At 24.5% G+C, this 13,143-nt stretch overlaps 1 protein-coding gene across 3 annotated transcripts in view; it reads left to right on the forward strand.

Moving 5' to 3' along the window:
* Positions 1 to 13,143, forward strand: part of LOC136973749 (formin-binding protein 1-like) — a 42,370-nt gene continuing 29,227 nt past the window's right edge. For all 3 annotated transcript variants that reach the window (XM_067268496.1, XM_067268497.1, XM_067268498.1), the window contains exon 1: positions 1 to 175. In XM_067268496.1, coding sequence (XP_067124597.1) covers positions 152 to 175 — 24 coding nt within the window. In that variant the 5' untranslated portion in view covers positions 1 to 151. The remainder of the gene's footprint in view (positions 176 to 13,143) is intronic.

The raw sequence follows: 13,143 nt of genomic DNA on the forward strand, positions 1-13,143 counted from the left end.
AGTGCGAGGGCGGATCAATGTGGACGGCGACGTGTTTCTAGTCAACGGAAAGAATTGTTCTTTACTTATTGCTGTTTCTATGGATTCTTTTGGATATTTTGCACGTTTTTATATGATTTACGAATGAATTAAATAGACTTTCAATTAAACAATGAGTTGGGGTGTGGATCTTTGGGTAAGTTAGTGTGTTTTTTATTTGATCAGTCGAAGGTCAAGTGAATTTGAATTGTTTCACCTTTAACCTTCCGTTGTCACTCGATTTGAACTCGTGTTTTTGTATCGGTTTCCGTTATTACATTGATCCGCTTCTGTATGTGATTCATAAGTAATTCTGAATATTATAATGGAAAGAACCGATAATAGAAATTATTTATGTATTTTTAAACTCGTAACTGCTAAAATTTTCCATTTAAAAATATTTTAAATAACACTTTTGCTTTTTATGTGTATAATTCATCAATTGATTCTTATGTTTTTTTATTGTATTGAAATTTCATCGGTTGTCATTCCGTTGGATTAACAAGGATCGTTATTTAATTAAATTGGATATTGTAATTCGATCATAATGAAAAGTGATTCTGTTTTTCTACTGTTCATGAATTACAATATTTAATGTTTATAATTTGTTTCATGGTTTCAATTGTCAGTAATGTAAATCCAACATTATTAATTGTTTTCCTGATTATTTACACAGTTAAAATGCATTATTACTGGTGTTAAATACTACAAGTTTCAAAAATAATCTAACTAATTTATCTAAAATGAGCTCTAATCACATATAATATGTTCAAAGTTTGTTAGTTATAACAAAGAAACATGGTAATCATTGATATTTTTCATAATCGAGATATAATATTTAATCAGTCTATTGTATAATAATAATAATGATGAGTAATTTTAACCAATCAATGTATAAGAAGATAGCAAAGTTCAATAATCTAAGAAAATTATATTTCAGGAAATTATACGATGATAAATTTAAAAATTTTAATTGCATGTTAATTGACTAATACATTTCTAGACTTTGAAAGTTAATGTGGAAAATATTTTTCATATTTTTTTAATTGTATTTGTAGTAATGTATTAAATTTCTTTTAATCAGACTGATAAAATAAACTTGATAAATTATAGATATACTGAAGGATTTAGTTTAAATATAAATTTTAAATATCATTAAAATGTAATTTAATACATTATTAAATTGCTTTGATATATAAATGAATTTGATTTTGATTATTTAATAATAACTAATCACTGAATTTTTATGTAATTATTCAAGTTTTCATATTACTGTAAGATAAATTATTTATAAAGAAGGAAAAAAAGTATTATTTCTAAAATTTATAATAATTATAATTCGAAAACTATTTTAAAAGATCAAAAAATATTAAGAAGTTGCATATATTTTATAAAAGACTACATATATTCAATAAACATTGATTTATCACTATATAGATAATTTATTGATAATGTACAGTACTTCATTTTTGACATCATTCAAAAAGATTAAAAATTATAAAATATCTTATCTTTATTTTATAAAAGTTATTTATCTGTTATTAATTTTTTACAGTTTTTAATTTAAAAAATTATGATTTAACAAGTAAAAAACAAAAATTTTTATTATAAATATTTTTAAAAATATATTATTTAATATAAATGCTTACTTTGAGTGATAATATGACAGATTTCATTCAAAAAAATATCTAAAATTGATGACCTCATCTGATGATGATTTAATATACATTATTCATATTAGGATTAATGAAATTCATAGTAACTCTTTCTTTCTGTATTATTATTATTATTTTTTTTTTAATATTTTAATTCATAATTTATATTTAGAATTGCAAATGATTGATTAGTATTAAGAATTCTTTATTTAAACATGTTCATTCTCAAAGACAATGAAGTACTTTGTTATTGATTAATTGATTTACCACAACATATATGGATTCTCTAGGAGATGAATCCTTAAAAGTAGCAGATTTTTAAACTTCTTTAGATAAATGAAATGAGATTAGTTTACATTGAATAATCATTTTATATTTTTCATTTATGTACATAGTAGTTTGTAAATAAGTGCTAAAAATTATCTTAATTTAAAAAGTTATTTAATTATGTATAAAATGTGTGTGCTGAACCTTTTTTTTTTTTTTGTTGAATTGAGTTTCTCAATATGTATGAATACATTCAAAAAAAGAAAAATAACATACTTTTAGTAAAAAAATTATCTACTTTTTACCATAATTTTTTAAACAAAAGATTGACTAAAAGATTAAAAATAAAATTTAGTCCTTAAGATAAATTGTAGTGCTTTTTTTCTTTTTAATTTGCAGTTGAAAAATTTGTCTTATATATAACTAAAAGGAAAATAGAATTATTTTGACATCATTTTTTGTACGCTTTTAGTGATCTGAATAATTTTAACATTTTAAAATTACTGTTGAAATAGACTTAAAAATAGTTTCATGCAGATAGAAATGATACAATAAATCAACTGAATACCACTACTTGTGATGATATTTATTATTTAAAGGCACTTTCTGAATATTTCAGTTTGCTCTCAGATCTTTAAACCCAAATAATGCTGAAGAATAGCTTGAAGCATTGAAATATTGCTTAGAATTAAAGTTTTTATTATTATAAATGTTTTTCTTTACTAAATTTGATAGATTTTATATTTTACTTTGTAATCATAAGAATAGAAAAGTATGTTTATTGTGCAGTTTAGTTGCTAATATTTGAAAAAAATGTATATTAAAGTAAGAATATATTTCTAAATAAATGGAAATATATAAACTTTGCTATGAAGCAAAACACAGACTAAATTTTATTCGAGTTGTTATTATATTACAATTAATCATATATGCAGCAAAATGCTGACTTCTAGAAAGAATGTTGTTTATACAAGAAAAAGTAGACTTGCACTGAAAATTAAAAAAAATTTAATCAATGACTTTCGTGTCCTTTTGTTTGCTTGAAAATATATTTTTACTCTTTGAAATTCTTTCAAATCTAGTAATTCTTCATGGTTTTCTTTTTATTTGTTTTAAGAAAACATACTGTTCTTCAGTTCTAAGAAGTAAACAATCCGTTTTCCTTTGATGTTTGCCAGTAATGTGACATATCTAACTGGAAATGTTACAAAATTTGGAACCATAACATATTAATTAATTCAAAAAACACTGGTATTTTTAGGTTACCAAAAAATACATTTAAATATGAAATATTTTTACCTTAATATAGGCCATCTTCGACATTAAACACATTTAATTTTCTTTTGTTTTTTCGATATTTTATTTATTTGAAAAGATAACAAAATAGAATGTAAATTTTTTACTGAAACTAATTAATAGGCTTGGCTTCAGTAAAATAAAAAAATTTTTGATGTTTTAATGTCAAATTTCTGATAAACGTTACAAAAACGTCTAATGATTAGATAATTACTACTCATTACATTAATAATTTTTATCATTTTTACTGATATATAAAGTTTTTTTATAATTGAAATTTTTGAATATAAAAAACCTTTATTGTAAAATAATTCTATTAAATGAATACATTAGAATTTATAGAATGCATTTATATTTTAAAAGAAATCTGTTTTAAAAAACATTCTAAAAAATTAATTTGTCCAATTTACACATATTATGAAGGGAATTTTTCCAAATAATATACTTATAAAGTTGAATATATCCTATACCTTTTCAAATATGGTAATCTTGAAGAATATTTTAAATTAAAATTTATTAAATAATTAAAAATTTAAATTTCTTAATTATATTTAATTCTAAATTAAAGAAAAAATATTTAAAATTGAATATTTAATATGCAATGAAAGGAAAGAAAAGTTTCGTAAAGATTGTTTTTCTGTTCCTAAACTTATAACCTATATATTCAAAATAGGGGAAAAAAGTTTTAATTAAAATGTCAAATAAGTTATTTTAAAAATAGTGTAATTATTAATAAAATTATATTTAGGTCTAACATTTATAACCTTTACAAAGCATAAAATAATAATTTAAGTTTATAATGCCAATAAAAAGAAAATATACTGGTTTTTAGGTAATTATGTAATTTTTTTTAATGATAGCTTATTACAGACTTTTTAAATTTGTAAAATATATTATTTAAAATTATTTATAATATAAATGTATAGCAAGATATTGTTTTAAATGATTTGATGGCTGGTTTTAATAAATAACTGTACTGAAATACAATTCATGCATACTATCTGGTACTATGTCAACTGACATTACAGCTGTGTGTATGAAAGTAGACTGTTTTATTTAAAACAATGCTTAAAGTTTTATTTTATTTTTTAAAAAATAACTACACTCTTAAAGTATTTCTTATATGTCATTCTCTGCTGCAATAAGAGTATTATAATGTTAAATTCAAGTTCTATTTTTGTTTGATGTGAAATTTTTTCTAGCTTATAACCTTTTTTTTCCTTACACTTACAAGTTAATATTTTCACTTAATTGGCTTACAGCAGTGTTTAAATCATTGGTAATTTTTAAAATTTTTATCTGTACTAATATGATTCAGGTAAATTTTTATGTATAGTACATTAGCTATAATCTTTTGTTGGATATTTTTTCTTTTTATTAAAAATATTGGTTTTTCTGATTATTTTCATTAATAAGTTTGTTTACATTTTTTATTTGTTGACATTTAATATTTATTATTGTTGTTATTTTATAACTTATAACAACAAAAAAGTTGTTAAAATACAATGTATTTATATATCTAGTTTATGATGTATCCATTTCTAGCTTAGTTTCATTTTTTTGTCATGTCACTGCTTGATTATTTTGTAAATATGATGAAATATGCTTCTCTTCTGAAGATGAAATTAAAATTATTCTAATATATTAAGTAATTCCAGAAATCTTAAGTCAAAGATGCTTTTTTTTTAATATTTTTTGAAATATCTTTTAAAGTATTAACTTATTCTTTAATCTATTATCAATAAGTGCATTATATTGAATCTTGTCAGAACTAGATCAGAAATATTCAAATGTTTTGAATAATTTACATTTTTAGCAGAAAACAAGATAATTAAATTATTACTCTGTATAGAATATTGTACTTGTAATTATATGTAAACCTTAAAAGATTTACATATACAAGGGTAATCTCAAAAGTAAGGTCTCCTATTTTTTAAAAAATACAAAGAAACATTTATTTTCAATAATGTTCACATCATTTTAAAGCCTGAACATGTATCTATTTTTCTACATAATCGCCATTTCGGTCGATGCATTTTTGTAGGCGCTGTGGCAATTTTTGTACGCCCGTGTCATACCAGCTCGCCGACATGTCGCAGGACCCATCTTGCACACACCTTCTGATATTGCAACTTTTCTGTTAAAATCCTATGAATGGTGCTTTGGGAAAACCCCAAGAATCAAAATGCAGAGATCATCTAGAGTGATTCGTTGATCTCCACGCATGGTTTGCTCAACCTTCTCAACTGTCTCGTCGGAAATTGACAGTCTCCTGTTTCTTTTTTTGTTGTGAATTTCGGTATGATCAGCTGCAAACTCTCTACATCACTTGAGGATGTTTTTGACATCTATGCACGACTCGCCACACACTTCCGTCAATTGGCAATGAATTTCAATTGGTTTAACACGACGTGGCAGCAAGCTGATATGACATGGGCATACAAAAATTGCATTGACTGAAATGGCGATTATGTAGAAAAATAGATAAATGTTCAAGCTTTAAAATGATATGAACTTTATTTTTGGATAAACGTTTCTTTGTATTTAAAAAATTAGGAGATTTTACTTTTGGGATTACCCTCATAAAAATGCATTTATTGATAACAGATTACAGAATAACTTAATATTGTAACATGATATATTAGTCTGGAAAAGAATTAGCAAACAAGTTCATAAAACTAATTAATTAAAACCAGGATAAAAAAATTATAATTAAAATTCATCTGCACTTGTGAAGTTCATATTACTTCTATAATTCATTGATCTTTAATAACAAACATTTTCAGTTATGTTAATTAGCCACTAAAGATTACTTATTGAGAACAGAAATTATGGCAATAATTCAAATATAAGAACATGTTGTGTTCATAAATTATGTTATATACTATAAAAATATGATTTTATTGTATTCAGACATGTCATAATGTTTTTTTTAATAATTATGCTGATAACAGCTACTTATAACCATATGTATTTGTTCTCAAGAAAATAAAGTTCTATTGGATTGTAAACGTATTATGTATATATAACATGATAATAAATAAAATATTAAAAATTCATCAAAAGGAGAAAATTAAAGAGAATTTTTTATTAAAGTATAAATTTTAAATCCTGTTTTCTTAATTTTGTTAACATATTTGAAATTCTGAATATTCATTTTATACTCTTCAGTTATATTTATTCAATTTTTTTTTATTATTATTTAATTTTTAAATAACATCTTATGTAGTTTTGCCTTTAAGGTTCTCGTAAAAAAAATCAACAACCAGTTTATTATAAGATATAATTTTAAAAATGTATTTCTATATTAAAGAAACATTAACAAAATTATATTGGAGTTTTTTTATAGCCCGTAGCAAAATATATCTTTAATTTTTAGATTATCTAAACAAGTATTTAGAATTTTTTATTTTAATTTATAAGGAAAAATGAAAAATTTAAATAACAGATTTTATGGTGATAAATGTAGATTTTTAATAAGAATTTTTTAAAATATATTCTGATAAATTATTCATATTAATATTTATTATTTAAAGTGATTGATCTTCCTTTTTTTTTTTTTTTTTGTATAATTTTCCAATGAAATTAATTTTCAATAATACATTTATCTTCAAAAGAATCCATTTTTCTCCTTAACTACATTTGCACTTTCATAAAATAAATGAGAAAATTCATCAATGGACCATTGAGGAAAGAGAGTTTAGTGAGACGCTCTTCTGTATATTGTTAAGTAGAGTCCGTTTAAAGATGACATGAATTGCAGTAATTTGTCTGGAAAGGAATGTGTGGGAATTATATTAATGGAGGTCCTTATTACTTTTACTAATTTAATAAATGATATTGTGATCTTTATTATAAGAGATAATTTATTTTTAAAAACGTATCATTTTAATATGTAATAAAATTATAACAATTTAATAATACATAGTTAAAAATTAGATTTACATAAAAAATTTTTATCAGTTTATTATCTAATTTGATTACCTAAAAATGCTTGCAAGATTTGGAATTTTTATTAACAATTTTAAATGTATTCAAGCTTATTTTTTGTTAAATATATTTATTACAAGATATAAGATAAAGTATATAATAATATATTTAATCTGTATTAGAGATTTCTTTTGAGTAAATTTATTTGAAGGTTGTTTGTTTGTTTATTTATTAAACTGATATTTAATAATTTTGTTTTTATTTATATTTTTTTAACTATAATATTTGAGAATTGTGTGTATATAAATACAAATATTTAATTCTTATTTTTTTTATGCAGTTACATTAACAAAAAGAAAATAATTCTTTTAGACGGAACAAAAATAATAATTTAGAAATTTTTTTAAAGTATTAAACTATTTTTAATTTATTGTTATCATACATTATTTGTACGTGGTTTCATTTTACAGGATTTTAAATATTTTGATAATTTTTATAAAAACAATATTAGAAATTTATATTAAATTACAAAGGACTGTAAAACAGAAGTGACGACAGTTACGAAAGAAAATTATAATTGGTTACTAATTATGTAAAAGTATTTTATTTTCACGTAATAAAAGCAATTTTTTAATTTGTACTAAATTCGTTAGTAAATAAATGCATTCGTTGGCCCCAATTATTATCTAGCTTACGATCTTGTTCAGAATCACTTGAAAAATTAGTGCATAAGAACAGGTGGATCAAATAACTGTTCAGATAACGTAAGGTAAGAAAATGCTAAAAAAAGGAGTGTTTCCAGTTTTAATATCTTTCTGGCTTGTGATAAGAAATTTCCATAATCAGTATGTAGTATAATCAACTCAAAAAATAATAATAAAAATTTGCGAAACCTTGGAAATGAATTATTTGAATTTTGGAACATTTAAGGATTATTTCCAGTAATTATTTCATTATTTATCTTTAAATTTAGTTTTGTTTAATAAAAATTTTTATTTTATTTTTTTATTTTTTGAAATTTACACTACATTGCAAAATTTTGTCACATTTAAAAAAAACAGCTGCCATTGTTTACAGCATTGTTTAGACTATATACTGTATACTCTGGAGTGTCAGATGAAAGATCACAAAATATTGTTTATTTTACAAGGCTGAAAATTTTAACAGATTATAATTTATATTCTAAATTGCAGTTTTGTTTTATATTTATTTATATAGGCTGTAAATGGAAAAATTCAAATATTTTTTTTGAAATATTAAATTTGAGAATTAAGATATTTTCAGGTGCTTGAATTTCTAAAAATTTTGTTGTATCTAATTGTGCAATTGGAGAAATATTTTGTATTTCAGTAGGACAACTATCTACTTCCTTTCAAGATGTGTTTAAACATAAGGAAGCAGTGAGATTTATCTCATAAAGCAAATAAACAACTGTTCTCAAAATTATATTTTCAATATGTTCATACCACAGACAGTTACTCATAGAATAGCACATTAGAATAACGAATAATTTTTCTATTAATTTAATTTATAGTTGTAAGTAGTAAAAATGTTTCCTTGATTCATGTTTAAGAAATAAACTTCAGATAAAAAAAAATTTAGGAAATATATTCTGTATTAATTCTGTAAATGTTAGTTATTTTTAAAAATTGGTAAGTGATTAGTTCGTTGATGGAAATGACTGGTATTTATCAAGAGCAGCCTTCCTTGTAAAATTGTTTTGATGAGTCAAGTTATTCTACTTAATTGAACATTTCCTGGGAAATTCTTTTTATAACAGTAATAATTTTGGAATTATCTCTTATATATTTTATTAAAATTACATAGGAAAGTATGAGAAATTGTCATATTGTTTATATAAAAATGTTTTGTTGGAGTTATTAAACTTAGATTTATGTTTTAGTTATATAAGATTATTTTGTTATTAAAAAAACCAAGGAACTTAGAATTGAAATTATTATCCAATTTTGTTATATATCCTATCATTTAAACAATGAAAATATCACTTTTAACAGCATGTTTGATATGTCATTTAGTCATTTTTTAGTCACTTTTAACAGCATGTTTAGACAAAAGTTACTATCAAAACTTTAAAAATAATACAAAAGAATATATAAATAAAAAAACATTAGATGTTTTTCCACTTTTTAAATCTTATAGTTTCCTATAATAAAATTAAATGTCTTAATTAAATTCAACTTTCACAACAGTAAGTTAGTTATAAGCTAAATCAAGCTTACTAAAACTTGTTTTCTACAATTATTTATAGAAAGTGTTACTGGAAATATTTTTAATTGATAATGCTTTGATATTTCAAAAACCCATTTTTTTATTAATGTGAATAATTTCTATTTTTAATCCATTGGAGTACTTTTCTTTTTCTATTATTCAGTTCTGCCTTCTTGAACTTTTAAAATTTTCTCAACTATCACAAAAGTGAAAGCTTTCAATGTGAATTGGTTCAAAAATTATAATTTGAAGCAGAAAAAATTGAAATAGTTCTTTTAAGAATCTTAAACTGTTCCTGTTTCTTACTCATTTTCTATGATTTAATGATGCTGTAAACCAGTTATCATCATCACCAATCATTTGGAAAAACCAAAAAAAACTTTATCATATATAGGTTAAATATATTTTAAAATCGATAACTTTACACAAATAAAGATTTGTCACTAGGAAATTATTTTGATTATCCACCAGAAAGAAGAGAATAAATTGTCCATAGAAGGACACACTTAAATTGTTACAAACAACCACCTTTTGTTTTATTCATAAACCACTTCACACCATTCATTTTTGTAAGGATGTTTTTCACATCCTAAATGCCTTTTTGTCCTTTTATTTGTAAGTTGTCGGCGGTAAAAAATGTCCAGTAACCTTATTTTTAATATTTTCGGTACATCTCTATGTCATATCTGTACCCAAGGGATCCTACTAACCCACTTTGCATTCTGGTTTTCTCATTGTAACAACCTTGAAAGTTATAGGAAGTTTACATACATCTTATAAGCTGGAAAATTTAACTTCGCTTACATTTAAGCCAGATTTTCAGCAGTTGTTCGATTATGACCTAGAGAAAAATGGTTATGTATGTCACCGAATTGTCGCGGTCTCTGGAGCGGCTAAACCGTGTTTGTTTACTTGTACCTTCGAGTGTAAAAATGCCGTGTTTTTTGAGCGTAACGGCTTTTGTAACCCACCTATACTTTCTTAGATAACTGGAAATATTTTCTCCTTCGGAAACTATGTTATAAAGTAAATCTTCTCCAAGTAAAAGTCTACAGTGTTAATTTTTATCAATTTCGAATTGTTACTTTAAAAAACAATTTTTTTTAAGTATAATTAATTCGTGAAATTGAAACTATATTTAGAATTATCTTGAAAAGCTGCTATAAAATTATTAAATTTTAATTTAGTATTTATATTTTTAAAGTGAACAACTGTTTTATCATTAAAATATTAGAACATTTCCGCCATTCTGTGGTATTTAAGCATTTCTTCAACTAATTATTGATTTAAACTTAATTTCGTTAACGTGCTGATTAATTCTTATTTTAAACATGACTTGTCCATTCGAGTTTAATTTTTTAATTCGATATTTTCTGTTAGACGTCGTCTCCTAATTGTTAAAAACGTATAGAGCTACAGTAGCAGAGTTCATCGACACAGGAAGAGTGTGTTTCTAATCAAAATTCTCTGTTTTAAACGTTGCTGTAAACGAGACGTTAAATGCGTTGAATACCACGTTAAAAACTATTTTTTCTATTATTTTGAAAGAATATTTTAGCATTAGATAATTGATCTAATGAATCCGGATGTATAAATGTTACAAAAATTATGTTTTAGTTTTGTAATTTCTAAATTTTTATTTAAAAAAAAATTTGGTTCCGTAAAATATTTCGTGTTTATTCTGATTATTAAAAGCATTAAAAAGCACTTTAATTTTAAGAGACTAGAAAAAATATATGTAAGTAGCATAGTAAATGATCCGTTGACTTTAAAGACAAAGAACTGCAATGTTTAAGTGGGAATTAACCGCAGAAAAAACCATTACAAACGCCCTTTTCATATTAAAAATGGGAATGAAGAATTTACCGGATATTATGTAAATGATTTAGAGTCAGAAAATTAGTTTTAGAGAGTTGTTTGTCATAAAAAATCGTAAATATTTAAAATAAAAATTAATGGCAGAAAGAGGGGGGAAAAACATCGTAAATGAACCTAAGTGTCGAAGGGTCGAGAAAATCGTAAAGAATGACATATAAGTGTTAATACGGATTTAAAAAAAGTTGCAAATGTTACGAACAGAAGCGCTACAAATGCCCTGTAAAGTATGAAAGACGGAAAAAAATTGCTTACAAGAGAGAAATCTTTCGACCTCTTTAGTAGTACATATTAAAACTTAATTAGGCTAGCGCTTCATTGTATTTATAAAAGAAACAATGGTCTTTAGAATGAGACTTTCGAGAACCCATTTATCGTCCCAATTAGTACAGGTGTTGGTGGTTCGTCCTTCGTACGTATCAACTACCTTATTTGACGCAAGCGACCATTGTTCGATGCATTTTTGGAATGGTTCCAACTTACAACATTACTATTGCCATGCAACAAAGGCTTCAGGAATCAAAGGATCGAATCTGTTTCTCAGGATACTGTTTCGTGAATGAGAAACGTCACGAGTCACGCAGACTTCTGGTGGTAGTAGCGGAGTGCATCGATCCCGTATAATTTTCGTCTCCTCGAGTTGTGGGTCGCCAACCGTTTAAATATCGCCCTCTTGGCCTCGTTTCATTCTGTTTTTATCTAGTTTTTATTAATTGCTTCGTAAGGAAGAGGAATTTTTGATATTTATATATATATATAAAAAAAATCTCAGGAAGAATTGGTGGGTGGGTCTGTGTTTGTAGCGTTGGCAGAGGTTCTCCTTCTATGTCGATGTAGTGCAAGTGCAGAGGATGTTATGTACAGTAGGTGGAGCGGTTCCACCTTCAAATTCATGTCCGTTAAAGAGTGGAAGTATTTGAGGTCAAACCGAGCGTGAATAATTAAATTTCGCCCGAAAGTCCGGACGTTGTAATTAGCATCGATACCTTTATTTTGGTATATCCGAAGTCTTATAACCTCTATAAACAGCAGGGTTGTAAAAAGTATTATAAATCTATCGCTTTGTTTATAGTAACGGCATCAAAAATGCTACAAGGACAGGAAAGAAGTGCGTGATGTCATATTTCCTGTTGAGCTTTTGTCGAAATTCTAAGATTTTTGTCCAGATTTAGTAACAAAATCGGCTAAACGTGATTCTTACGAGGGTGTTTGGAATTCCAATACGTACAATAGTTGTGTTGGTATGGCAGTTATCGCTCTCCCCAGATAACAAATAAGGTTATCGTCAGGATGAAAGTATGTTTAGAATGATTGGAGTTACCATAAGTTTGTCTTTTATCTAAACAGGAATGGTATCATAAAATGGCTATGTAGAACTTACGTGTAAGAAAGTTTTTTTTTTTCTTCTATTTTTTAATTTAGATCATTCGCAGATGAATGATTTATTTTTATATACACGGTATCTCGCTCTTCTAAAAAATTAATCATAATAATTTAGTAAATGCCTTCAGCCATAACCCAGAACGTGGCCTTAAGATTAAAAAATAGCACCAATTATTTACTAGATAACATTTCAAGGTCAAGATGAAATACAAGTTTGTATTTATAAATATATATATATATATTTTTTTTTTTAAATTTGTATTTTGCATCCGTTAACTTCAAAATTTTTTTCATCTTTTGGTTTTTTTTACAGTTTAATATGCATCGTCGTCATTGAAATCGCATTGTAGTTTATTGGCTTTTTAATTAATATCTATTTCCGACATTACAACATAAATTTAATTTCTACATTGACTTCATCCTTCAAATTTTTGTATAAATCCTTGAAATTTAAGCAAGATTGCTTTTGATTTCATTCATTTTAAAATCT

The sequence above is a fragment of the Centruroides vittatus genome, unplaced genomic scaffold (assembly GCF_030686945.1).
Source record: "Centruroides vittatus isolate TY-2023 unplaced genomic scaffold, ASM3068694v2 contig_329, whole genome shotgun sequence".
Lineage (NCBI taxonomy): Eukaryota > Metazoa > Arthropoda > Arachnida > Scorpiones > Buthidae > Centruroides > Centruroides vittatus.